This window comes from Symphalangus syndactylus, chromosome 1 (assembly GCF_028878055.3).
Source record: "Symphalangus syndactylus isolate Jambi chromosome 1, NHGRI_mSymSyn1-v2.1_pri, whole genome shotgun sequence".
In the NCBI taxonomy this organism is placed as follows: Eukaryota; Metazoa; Chordata; class Mammalia; order Primates; family Hylobatidae; genus Symphalangus; species Symphalangus syndactylus.
In genome coordinates, this window is record NC_072423.2 from 96606950 (window position 1) to 96620718 (window position 13769).

The window sequence follows — 13769 nt, forward strand, 5'->3', positions numbered from 1 at the left end:
GTTTCACTTCTGAGAAGGAAGTTTTGACTGCCTTAGGAACAGAGAATTAAACCATACTCAAAAGTATAAGGGAATTTTTTAAAAGCAGAGTGAACAGAACAACTTAAATTCCTAATTATCCTAACACAATGAGGAAAACAGTGACAATTCACAGAATTCAGTTACCAGGGACATGACTCCTTCAAGGAGTACCAGCAATGCTGGTCTTTGCATGGTGTGACCTTAGTAACATAAAGAAATAGTTTTTAGCAGCTGATTTTGCAGTAGCTGGTAGTTTAATATTAACTATTTATGAGTTATTCCATATTTTATTGTGGCTTAATTTTTAATTAAACTGGGGCGAAGAGAAAATAGGGAGGAAGACATTTGTTTTCTAGATTCAAAAAGGACAGTGTCTCAAATTTGACTCTTTTGAGTTGCTAATACATATCTGCGTTGTGCCTTGATGCCTTTATTATGGTTAGTACTCAAACAAGCACTAATATTAGCCTTCTATTACTCAAAAAACAAACAAAAACAATTTTCCAGACAACATTCAAGAGAGATCTTTGATGTGTATTATAAACATTCATGCCTGTGAGACCGCTCATAACGGTGAGGCCAAATCTCTCCATTCATGCACAGAAGGAAGTGGCTTAACACAGAGTCACTGTTCTGACAGAGGAAGGGACAAAGCAATCCTCTGAGACTTCCGCCAACTGGCACAGGTTACATTGAATGAACAATACGTACTGACATTTGTGTCTTCCACAATTCATGATAAATAAGCAAACTGGTTATTTGTAATCAGCCAAACTTGCTTCTCTGAAAAGGCTGCTACTGGACGTTGCAGAGCTCATGTTCCTTCCCAGTATCAGAAAGGAAAAAAATCAAGTTACATTTATAGCTAATTTTATACATTTACGCTCTCTTCTAGCAATTCTATCTCTTTCCACAATGCAAAGGCTGAACTATTACTTCTCAAAACTTCTATTAAATTATCCTCCTTTAGTTCAGGGTGGTTTTACAGTTGAGTTTGGTTTTCATAATCTATGTAGCTAATGAAAATAACCTCACTTCCATTAAAATTAGTCTATGTAAAACAGACACTAAATTATACTCACATACATTATTTTAAGATCAGACCAATATTTTTATGTTTAATAATTTCCTACAAATATTGTATAGGTGTGTGTGTCCTATCTTGTTCATATTTTCAAAAGGACCCATTCTTGACCTTGCCAAACACAGGAATTTTCATAAGCACCCTAAAACTAACACAAATCCTAAACAAAAACTCCAGGATACAGTCAGGAAGTTTGTTTCTGTCTCATCTTAGACAGAAATAGGGGCTAGAAGAGACAGATGTTTGTGGGACAGAAGCTGTGGGGCTGAACTCAATCAGAAAGTTTTACCTTGGCTTTCTGGCACTTAACCCTTAGAGAACTGTACCAAAGAGCAGTCATTTCAGTGTCACTATGGAAATAAAGGAAATCAGACATCTTATAATGCCAAGATGAAGAAAAATGAGAAAGTTGAGAATCATCTAGTTATTTTAAACCAAGTCACCTGTAAATCATTTGCTGATCAAAGAACGTGTAAAATGTTACCACCTCTGATTCTCAGAGGTAAAATGTTCAAAAGCTAAAAACAAGGAAGGGAAATGGAAAGAAGGGACATACTAAACTAAATCTGTCATATAATTAAGCAAAAATGCAAAATACTCTGAGAAAATACATAGGCCTATTATTTGTGCAGTAGTCTTCAATTAACATTTTTCAAAGAAGGAGTGAATTCTAGCCCACCTTAAAGGATGCTATAGCTGCATTTATAAAGCTGGCTTGGGAGATACCAGTTATATTTGTATAAGTACACATACATGTATAGGCTATGTGTATGCTTTCCTATAAGGTAGAGCAAAAAGAAGGAAAGCAGAAGATTTGAGTCATACTATATTTCTCTCTTTAACCCATAATTTTATGAAAGTAATGTGATTTATTATTTGGGGCTCTGTATTTGCTCAGCCACATCTCTCAATTAATGCAAATCTTGACAATTTATTATCAATCCTGACAATTTATCATAAATTCTGGCTTTTTTCGTTGTGATAGGAACAAAACCCTCATTGTAGACCATAAATATCTCCTTCCATTATAGGCCAGATTCATTCTAAAGAGTTGGCTATACATCAGCAATTTCATCACACCTAGATCACAGCAAAAATAAATAATAGATACTTTAAAGCTGATTTGAAAATATTTGGAAAGGAATTTAAAATCCCCGGCACAGTGTGTGGCAGCTCAGCTTCTAAAGCACACAGCAGCTGTTGCCTGGCTCGCATCTTAGAAGCTTCTAAGCCTGCTCTCTACTTCGCTTCTTTTGTACCATAGCCATCTTTTGGAGTTCTTGATTTTGGTTCCCCTCCTCATATTGTCACAGTACTCCCAATGACCAACAGTCTCCAATGGCCATTAATATCTGAAACTCTTAACTGGCAACAAGTATGACTGCTAAACTCCGCAGAGCTAGGAAACCAAATATACTTAGAACTCTGAGACCCTAGGCTTCATGGTTTACTAAGTTTAAACTACAACCAAAAAAGTGTGCTTGAACTAAAGACTTGACCAACTGAATAATTATACTGAAAATATAGATTCCCACCTAAGAAGCAAAGAAATAGTTTTTTTCTAACAAAAATCAGTTTGTTGTCTATGTCAACTGTCAGATTGTCAGAGGTATGCTTATTATCCATGTAGAAAACTACTAATTTCCCATCCAGTTTTTTTTTTTTTTTTTTTTTTTTTGAGACGGGGTCTCTCTCTGTCCCCCAGGCTACAGTGCAGTGGCATGATCTTGGCTCACTGCAATCTCCACCTCCTGGGCTTAAGAGATCTTCCCACCTCAGCCTCCAAAGTTGCTGGGACCACAGGCACATGCCACCACACCCAGCTATTTTTTTATAGAGACAGGGTTTTGCCATGTTGCCCGGGCTGGTTTCAAACTCCTGGACTCAAGCAATCCACCTGCCTTGGCCTCCCAAAGTGTTGGGATTACAGGAGTGAGCCACCATGCCCAGCCCTAATTTCCCTTTCTACTCAAGGTGCTTTCAAGTATGGTTTCCACCTTACATCAGTAGATATAGCTTCAGGAATGGAAACTCATTTAACATTTGCCTAATAAAAATATAACTGAGAAGCTAAATGTAGGGTACCTCCCCCCAAATTGGAATTATATGTAAAACATACTCCATTCTATTAGTTTGGTAAGAGTTAATTACATTTTAAGTGGCTTAAATTATTCTTTTTATTTTTCTTAGTTACTTAAGTCTTTTTTCTTTTTTTTTTTTTTTTTTGAGACGGAGTCTCGCCCTTTCACCCAGGCTGGAGTGCAGTGGCACGATCTCGGCTAACTGCAGGCTCCGCCCCCCGGGGTTCCCGCCATTCTCCTGCCTCAGCCTCCCGCGTAGCTGGGACTACAGGCGCCCGCCACCTTGCCCGGCTTTAAGTCTTTTTTCTTAGAAACAAATTGGGACATAGAATTCTGTTCAAACAAATTTTATTTCCAGACATTTCTACTGTATTCAACTACTGTCAGGTACTACTTCCAGACTGCTAAAATTTCAAAATGGAAAAAAGACTAACAATTGACAATGAATCTTTATTAGAGGCAGGCTAATTGCCAAGTAGTAGGCTATGCTGCAGCTGGCTTTTACTAAGTGACTCATATAATAAACCAGAACATTCTAGAGCTGGGCTGTCCAATACAGTGGCCACGAGCTACATGTGACTATTTTAATTTAAATTAATTAAAATTAAAAACAATTTAAAACTCAGTTCAACAGCCACACTTGCCACATTCCACATATTCGTTAGTGACATGTGGCTGATGACAAGTGTATCAGACAGCACAGATGCAGAACCCTCCATTACTCCCATCACTATAGCACTGTTCTAGAGCACAGGATTAAACTCCCAGATTAGTCTAGCCCACAGAGGAGCACCTTGTAGCACATTTAAAATGCTTCTTATGTAAGTTAGAAATGAAAGCCTCACAAATCAGATTTAAACAATAGTTTTAAATCACATGTAATTTCAGCATCTACTTATTATTCTAAAAGTGTTGTATAAATGCAAAATACACAAAACAGCAGAAATGGGACTTAATTGTTGCAGAACGTAAACAGTCCTCAAGGAAAAAATGACTATCAAGACCTACCAGGCCAAGCGCAGTGGCTCATGCCTGTAATCCCAGCATTTTGAGAGGACTAGACGTGCGCATCACTTAAGGCCAGGAGTTTGAGACCATCCTGGGAAACATGGTGAAACCCTGCCTCTACAAAAAAATACAAAAAATTAGCTGGGTGTGGTGGCTCACTCCTGTAGTCCCAGCTACTCAGGAGGCTGAGGTGGAAGGATCACCTGAGCCAAGGAGGTCGAGGCTGCAGTGAGCCATGGTTGTGCCACTACACTACAGCCTGGGTGGCAAAGTGAGACCCTGTCTCAAAAAATAAAGGCACATCAGTAAAAGTGCCAAAATAACAATGAAAGATTTCAAAAACTATACTCTGAAACTGCAACTTGATTAAATTTAAAACCCAAGCTGCATGGTGAACACAGAATCTTTTCTGTTGTGTATTAACAGCAAGGGGTCTGTGTTTTCAGTTAGCATCAACTGTTGTCCTAGCTGGATGCCAGCTATCTGCACCTAATGACAAAATGACCTCAGATATCCTCAGCAAGCGCACACGTGTGTGGAAGAGCTATGTACCTTCAAACATACTAACTTGTTCCCAGCATTTTTAGATCTTAACCATTTCCACAGCTTGACAGAGTCAAGGAAAAGCTATCCAATAAAAGGTTTCTTCACATTATGACAAGTTTTTAATGAATTAACATCTAGACTGCCAATTTGAACTTTAATATTTCTAAACATAATCAAATATCATATGGATATGATCTGCTTTTTAGATAGAGCTGAAATAGGCTGGTCTTTTAAAAAATTTAGTTTGAAAACTACTCTGCTCCATTTCATTAAGATAAAAATGGGCCCTTCCAAAGAAGATTAAAATGGCTATCAGGGCCAGGCGCGGTGGCTCATGCCTGTAATCCCACATGTTGTGAGGCCAAGGCAGGCGGGTCACAAAGTCAGGAGATTGCAACCACCCTGGCTAACGTGGTGAAACCTCATCTCTACTAAAAATACAAAAATTAGCCAGGCGTGGTGGCACATGCCTGTGGTCCCAGCTACTTGCAAGGCTGAGGCAGAACGGCGTGAACCCAGGAGGCGGGGCTTGCAGTGAGCCAAGATTGCACCACTGCACTCCAGCCTGGGCAACAGAGCAAGACTCCATAAAAAAAAAAAAAAAAAAAAAACAGCCAAAACAGCCGGGCACGGTGGCTCACACACCTGTAATCCCAACACTTTGGGAGGCCGAGGTGGATGGATCACGAGGTCAGGAGATCGAGACCATCCTAGCTAACATGGTGAAACCCCATCTCTACTAAAAATACAAAAAGTGAGCCGGGCGTGGTGGCAGGCGCCTGTAGTCCCAGCTACTCGGGAGGCTGAGGCAGGAGAATGGCGTGAACCCAGGAGGCAGAGTTTGTAGTAAGCCGAGATTGCGCCACTGCACTCCAGCCTGGGCGACAGAGCAAGACTCTGTCGCAAAAAAAAAAAAAAAAAAAAAAAAAAGAAAAAAAAGGGTATCAAAATCCTACCACAGGCCAGGCGTGGTGGCTCACACCTGTAATCCCAGCACTGTGAGAGGCTGAGGCGGGCAGATCACCTGAGGTCACGAGTTTGAGACCAGCCTGGCCAATATGGTGAAACCCTGTCTCTACTAAAAATATAAAAATTAGCCGGGCATAGTGGTGCACCTATAATCCCAGCTACTCGGGAAGCTGAGGCAGGAGAATTGAACCCCGAGGTTCAAGGAAAGCTTGAACCTGGGAGGCGGAGGCTGCAGTGAGTCGAGATTGCGCCACTGCATTCCAGCCTGAGCTACATAGCCAGACTCCATCTCAGGAAAAAAAAAAAAAATCCTACCACAGAAATACATCAACTTGGCCAGGCGCAGTGGCTCATGCCTGTAATCCCAGCACTTTGGGAGGCCACGGTGGGTGGATCACTTGAGGTCAGGAGTTCGAGACCAGCCTGACTAACATGGTGAAACCCCGTCTCTACTAAAAAAATACAAAATTAGCCAGGCATGGTGGCATACATAACGTCAGCTACTTGGGAGGCTTAGGCAGGAGAATCACTTGAACCCGGGAGGCAGAGGTTGCAGTGAGCTGAGACCGTGCCATTGCACTCCAGCCTGGGCAACAAGAGTGAAACTCCATCTCAAAAAAAAAAAAATACATCAACCTAATATTTCTACTGTGCTCAATGAAATAGTAAATTCATGACATTAATAATAATAATAATAAACCCAGACAAGTTGGGATATCCTATAACTGGATAACTCAATAGGTACTTTAATTAAGAATTAGATTATTTAAGTAATATAAAACTTTAGAAAGATTATGACTGTAACAAACAACTCAAAGTTTTAAAGAAATCTCAGAGAAACAGTTATTAAATTCAGCTTCGTTGAGATCATACTTTGTTAACTGGGACTATCCTCTAAAATCTTTTGGATTATGTTATAAAAACAATACCTTCTCCACATTAGAACTTTACAATCTAAATCTGAGCTGAAAATTTTAATCAATATGTAGAACTAAGAATCATCAAGCACTATTAAAGATTTAACCAACATTGTACCTTCTCTGGATGTAAAACTGTGAATACTTGCACTAGTTTACTAATAAATACTAACTAAAAAAACCACGAATTAACTTAGAATGCAAACCAAGTTGTGCAGCCCAATTAAAGTAAAAGTAAAAGCAATATACTCAAATATCTTGAGTAACACCATTAAAGTATTTAACATCTCTTTCCAAGGTATCTCAGGAAAGATGATTTAAAATGTTAACAGGATCCCCCCCTCCCAAAGTAGCCTACCAACTCACCATCTGCAAAATCGCTCCATACAGCCGCAGGAGCACTTTCCGAGGCTCATCGCCAAGGGTGGCTGTGGTGTCAGGTAGGGAGCACTGGAACAGCATGTTGCTAAGGCCGCCTCTGTCAGAAATAAGAGGACAGTATCTTTACTGCAGGTGAGCTAAATCACTCTTCTTGGATAAATATGGATGAAAAGTCAGGGTTACACAAGAACTGTTCTCATCTCGATTTATTCTCTCAATTTAACTCCATGAGTCACATTAAAAACAGACAAATTCCCTTTCTGTTTTTCTGCAGTAGAGGTGGGGAGGCGTTTTTGAAATTGCCTGTGTGAGCTGGGCGCGGTGGCTCACACCTGTAATCCCAGCACTTTGGGAGGCCGAGGCGGGTGGATCACGAGGTCAAGAAATCTAGACCATCCTGGCTAACACGGTGAAACCCCGTCTCTACTAAAAAAGTACAAAAAATTAGCCCAGCGTGGTGGCAGGCGCCTGTAGTCCCAGCTACTCAGGAGGCTGAGGCAGGAGAATGGCATGAACCTGGGAGGCGAAGCTTGCAGTGAGCCGAGATTGCGCCACTGCACTCCGGCCTGGGCGACAGAGCAAGACTCCGTCTCAAAAAAAAAAAAAAAAAAAAAAAATCTTGAGGCAATATTTAAACCTTCTTCTCTAGGGCTTTCCATTTGATATGTATTAATAGTTCCAAGATCTTCTATGCTAGTGTTACTAAAAATCTGTCAACTGATTTTGACTAGGAGCTTGCTCAAAAAACTTCCAACATTAACTGGTTACCAGGGCCTTCAGATGAAACAGGAGACCTCAATACTCTAATCACACACCAAGTAAGTAGCTAAGCAAGGAATCAAATCCAGGCATATGGCTCCAGAGTCCCTGCTTGTAACTAACCATGAAGAGTTGTCAAAGAGATAGGAGGCAAAGCTGGAGAGCACCACGTGCCACATTAAAGATGTCATACGAGGTCGGGCGCGGTGGCTCACGCCTGTAATCCCAGCACTTTGGGAGGCCAAGGTGGGTGGATCACCTGAGGTCGAGAGTTCAACACCAGCCTGGCCAACATGGTTAAACCCCATCTCTACTAAAAATACAAATTAGCCGGGTGTGGTGGCGCACATCTTGTAATACCAGCTACTCAGGAGGCTGAGGCAGGAGAATCACTTGAACCCGGGAGGCAGAGCTTGCAGTGAGCCATTATCGCGCCACTGTACTCCAGCCTGGGCAACAGAGTAAGACCCCATCTCAAAAAAGAAAAAAGAAAAGATAAAAGAAAAATGTCATAGGAGCTGCGTAAGCTGCAAAATCACCTTCCATCAGGACTACTCTCTATAAACCTCTATGACACAAATGTCTCCGTGTCCTATTACTGCTATAACAAATTACTACAAATTTAGTGGCTTAAAACTCAAAACAGATTCTGATTGAGCTCATTAATTTTTAAAAATAAGGGTAACTAGGTGGAAAAGGGGAGTTAGTTTAAGTTTAATGGGTACAGAGTTTCAGTTTGGGAAGATGACAACATTCTGGAGACAGATGGTGGTGATGGTAGCACAACAATGTGAATGTACTTAATGCCACTGAACTATAAATTCTAAAATTGTTAAAATGGTATTTTTAATGCTGCTTATTTTACCACAATTTTTTTTTTTTTTTTTTGAGACAGAGTCTCGCTGTCGCCCAGGCTGGAGTGCAGTGGCGCGATCTCGGCTCACTGCAGGCTCTGCCCCCCAGGGTTCACGCCATTCTCCTGCCTCAGCCTCCCGAGTAGCTGGGACTACAGGCGCCCGCCACCTCGCCCAGCTAATTTTTTGTATTTTTAGTAGAGATGGGGTTTCACTGTGTTAGCCAGGATGGTCTCGAACTCCTGACTTCATGATCCACCCACCTCGGCCTCCCAAAGTGCTGGGATTACAGGCGTGAGCCACCGCGCCCGGCCATTTACCACAATTTTACTTAATTTTTTTTTTTTTTTCAGAGAGGTTTTGCTCTGTCTTCCAGGCTAGAGTACAGTGGCACAATCTCGGCTCACTGCAACCTCCACCACCCAGGTTCAAGCAATTCTCCTGCCTCAGCCTCCCAAGTAGCTGGGATTACAGGTGCATGCCAGCATGCTCAGCTAATTTTTGTATTTTTGGTAGAAACGGAGTTTTGCCACATTGGCCAGGCTGGTCTGGAACTCCTGACCTCAGGTGATCCACCCATCTCAGCCTCCCAAAGTGCTAGAATTACAGGCACACCATGCCTGACCTTATTTTACCACAGTTTTAATAAAAAAGGACGAAGTACTGATATATACTACAATATGAAACTTAAAAACATTATGCTAAGTGAAAGAAGACAGTCACAGAAGACCACATGTTATATGATTCCATTCATATAAACTGTCCAGAACAAGGAACTCTATATAAAGTCCATTAGTGGTTGCCAGGAGCTGGGGTGGGAAGGGGTACTTAGGGGTAGGGGATGATAGCTAAAAGTTTCTTTTTGAAAGATGAAAATGTTCTAAAACTGACTGTGGTAACAGCTGCAAGTACCTGTGACTACACTAAAAGCCACTGGACTGTACAATTTAAATGGGTGAATTGTATGGTATGTGAACTGTATTTCATTTTTTTCTTACCAAATAAAAAATTTGAATGTGCTTCTAGCACAATTTTTTCCCAGATTTAAGTAAGACATATTTAAGAGGTTTTTTCAAAGGTTACTTAAAATGAAAAACCATCATGAGTCTCTAGGAACAAGACAGCAAGAGTCAGGATCTATTTTCCCAGAAGGTTGTCTACCTTAGTTAAAAAGAACAAAAATGAAAGGGAACCCAAAGTTCTTGTTTTCCCAAAGCAAGCTATGAAGTGCGCCGACAGTGTGTAGATCAAAGGAACCAAAAGCAGCCTTAACCTTTCTGCTAAACTTGGGGTGGCGCCTCAACTGTGTGGCTTATCAGAATCCCCCTGCCACGTCTGGTCACAGCCAACATGGGTTTCTGGCTACCAAGCAACAGAACGGGCATTAAAACAGAGTTAAAAGCCCTAGTTTTTCTTCCGGTCACATACTCTGGAAATCTCAGTCAAATGCAAAAGCAAACAGATGAAGTACTGTTCTAAATTGTGTAACCTGATTCAAAGTTTACCCCCGTACTGCTAAAGAAGGAAGGCAGACTAGCTTGGCCAGAAACAAGCTCACAACCTGGAAACCCTTCAACTGCTTTGTATTACCTGTAGCCTCTATTGTTCAATAGGCTTTAGTGAATAAATTGTTAATTATTTTTTAGTGACAGTCAAATGAAGCAACGTGACTGGCACCAATAACCCAAACTGTGAGAAATTTACGTAGAAAAAAAGCCAGCTACCAATGAGTCAAATAATAATCTGACCAGGAACAATAAAATGTGATGGGAAGAAATGCCAGAAATGGTAGCAAAAATGTAACAGTCCAATTTATCATATAATTTGTCAAAAATATCCTCCCAAGTAAAACCCCAGGAGCTCTCAAGGATTTGCAAGAAGTTTTGAAACCACAAACTTTATTACCTGGCATAATAGCTTTATAAGTCATAATTAAATATGAGAGGCATGGGCTGGATGTGGTGGCTCACACCTGTAATCCTAGCACTTTGGGAGGCTGAGGCGGGCAGATCACTTGAGGTCAGGAGTTCAAGACCAGCCTGGCCAACATGGTGAAACTCTGTCTCTACTAAACATACAAAAATTAGCTGGGCATGGTGGCACGTGCCTGTAATCCCAGCTACTTGGGAGGCTGAGGCAGGAGAACTACTTGAACCCGAGAGGCAGAGATTGCAGTGAGCTGAGATCGTGCCATTGCACTCCAGCCTGGGGGACAAGAGCAAAACACCATCTCCAATAAATAAATAAATAAATAAATAAATTTAAATATATATATATATATATGCACACACACACATATATATATGAGAGGCACAAGATACTCAAGCAAAATCTCAAATACAGTGACAATAACACACTTATTCCACACTCAACACAATGACAGGAAGGAAACAGAAAAGAGCAGGAAGTACCTGCTGGCAGGAATTCTCACCCCTGCCCTCCAGACCCAGTGGTGCACGCATCACTAACTGCCAACCCACGATTCCTTAAAACAGAATACTAAGGGAATAACAAGCAGTATAAAGAGGTTCTTTTTTTTTTTTTTTTTTTGAGACGGAGTCTCACTCTGTCACCCAGGCTGGAGTGCAGTGGTGCGATCTCGGCCCACTGCAAGCTCCACCTCCCAGGTTCACACCATTCTCCTGCCTCAGCCTCCCAAGTAGTTGGGACTACAGGCGCCCACCACCACACCGGGCTAATTTTTTTGTATTTTTAGTAGAGATGGGGTTTCACTGTGTTAGCCAGGATGGTCTCATCTCCTGACCTCATGATCCACCTGTCTCAGCCTCCCAAAGTGCTGGGATTACAGGTGTGAGCCACCGCGCTGGTCCAAAGAGGTTCTTTTACATAAATTGTTGAGCAAAAATGAAATGAATCATTTCAGCTTTTCTTGATAGCCAGAAGAACTAGGCAAGAGGAAGAAATACAAGGCATCCAAATCGGAAATGAAGTTAAATTATCCCTGTTTGCAGACAACATGATTTTACATATAGAAAACCCTAAAGACCCCACCAAAAAACTATGAGAAGAATTAATAAGTTCAGTAAGATTGCAGGATACAAAATCAACATACAAAAATCAGTGGCAGTATTATTTCTATATGGGAGGCTCAGGTGGGAAGATCACTTGAGCCCAGGAGGTCAAGGCTGAAGTGAGTGATTTGTGATCACGCCACTGCATGCCAGCTAATAGCAAATTATCTGGAATGGAAATCAAGAAAACAATCCTGTTTACAATAGCTACCAAAAAAGAAAAGAAAAAGAAAGAAATTTAATCAAGGAGGTGAAAGATCTCTGCAATGAAAACTTTAAAATATTGATCAGAGAAACTGAAGACACAAATAAATGGAACAATATCCCATGTTCATGTATTAGAAGAATTAATATTGTTAAAATGTCCATACTGGCCAAGCGCATGACTCACGCCTGTAATCCCAACACTTTGGGAGGCTGAGGTGGGTGGATCACCTGAGGTCAGGAGTTCAAGACCAGCCTGGCCAACATGATGAAACCCTGCCTCTACTAAAGATACAAAAATTAGCTGGGCATGGTGGTGGGCACCTGTAATCCCAGCTACTCGGGAGGCTGAGGCAGGAGAATCGCTTGAACTCAGGAGGCAGAGGTGGCAGTGAGCCAAGATCATGCCACTGCACTCCAGCCTAGGCGACAGAGCAAGACTCTGTCTCAAAAAAAAAAAAAAAAGAAAAAAAAAAGTCCATACTACCCAAAGCAATCTACACATCAATGCAATCCCTATCAAAATACCAATGACGTTCTTCATAGAAATAGGAAAAACAATCCTAAAATTTATATGAAATCACAAAAGACCCCAGTAGCCAAAGCCATCTGGAGCAAAAAGAACAAAGCTAGAGGAATCACACTACCTAACTTCAACATATACTACAAAGTCATAGTAACCAAAACAGCATGGTGTTGGCATAAAAACAGACAGAGACCAATATAACAGAATAAAAGCCCACAAATTAATCCACACTTATAGCCACCTGATTTTCAACAAGTGTCAAGAACACAATAGAGAAAAAGACAGTCTCTTCAATAAACAGTGTTGGGAAAACTGGATATCACACGCAGAAGAATGAAATTAGATCCTTATCTCACACCATATACAAAAATAAACTCAAAATGGATCGAAAACTTAAAGTAAGACCTGAAACTATGAAACTGCCATAAGAAAACACAGGGAAAAGCTTCAGGACCTTCGTCTGAGCCAGGAATTTTTTTTGAAAGACCTCAAAAGCACAGGCAACAGAAACAAAAATAAACAAATAGGATTATATCAGACTAAAAAGCTTCTGCACGGCAAAGGAAACAAGAGTGAAGAAACAACTTTCAGAATGGAAGAATCTATTTGCAAACTATACATCAGTTAAGGGGATAATATAGAAAATATACAAGGAACTCACAGCAAAGAAAGGGAAGAAAACCAATTAAAAAATGGACACCAGCTACTCAAGAGGCTGAGGCAAGAGGATCACTAGAGCCCAGGAAGTCAAGGCTGCACTGTACTTTAGCCTGGGTGACAGAGCAAGACCCTGTTTAAAAAAAAAAAAAAATTTGCCCTAAATGGTGGCATGTGCCTATATTCCCAGCTTGGGAGGCTGACATAGGAGGATTGCTTGAGCCTAAGAGTTTGAGGCTGAAGTAAGCTATGAATGCACCACTGTACTCCAGCCTGGATGACACAGCAAGATTCTATCCCTCAACAACAAAAACAAGGCAAAAGACCCAACAGACATTTATCAAAAGACGACAAATAAATGGCCAGAAAGCCACGTGTGGTAGGTAGCACGTGCCTGCAGTCCCAACTACTCAGGAGGTTGAGATGGGAGGATCACTTGAGCCCGGGAGGTTGAGGCTGCAAATGAGCTGTGATTGTGCTACTGCACTCCAGCCTGGGTGACAGAGCAAGACCCTGTCTCAGTAAATTAAAAAAAATAAATAAATGGCCAACAGGTATATGAAAAAATGCTGAACACCACTAGTCATTATTAGACTGTCTATTATCAATAAGAAAAGATAATAAACGTTGACAAGGATGTGGAGAAAAGGGAACCCTTACACACTGTTGATGGCAATGTAAGTTAGTACAGATACGAAAAACAGTATGCAGGGTCCTCAGAAAATTAAAA

At 41.0% G+C, this 13769-nt stretch overlaps 1 protein-coding gene across 12 annotated transcripts in view; it reads right to left on the minus strand.

Annotated features, from left to right (window-relative positions):
* The window catches only part of CHKA (choline kinase alpha), a 71556-nt gene that overhangs the window by 37852 nt on the left and 19935 nt on the right, over window positions 1–13769 (minus strand). For all 12 annotated transcript variants that reach the window (XM_063644533.1, XM_055270433.2, XM_063644537.1 and 9 more), the window contains exon 2: window positions 6993–7104. In XM_063644533.1, the coding sequence (XP_063500603.1) occupies window positions 6993–7104 (112 nt within the window). The remainder of the gene's footprint in view (window positions 1–6992; window positions 7105–13769) is intronic.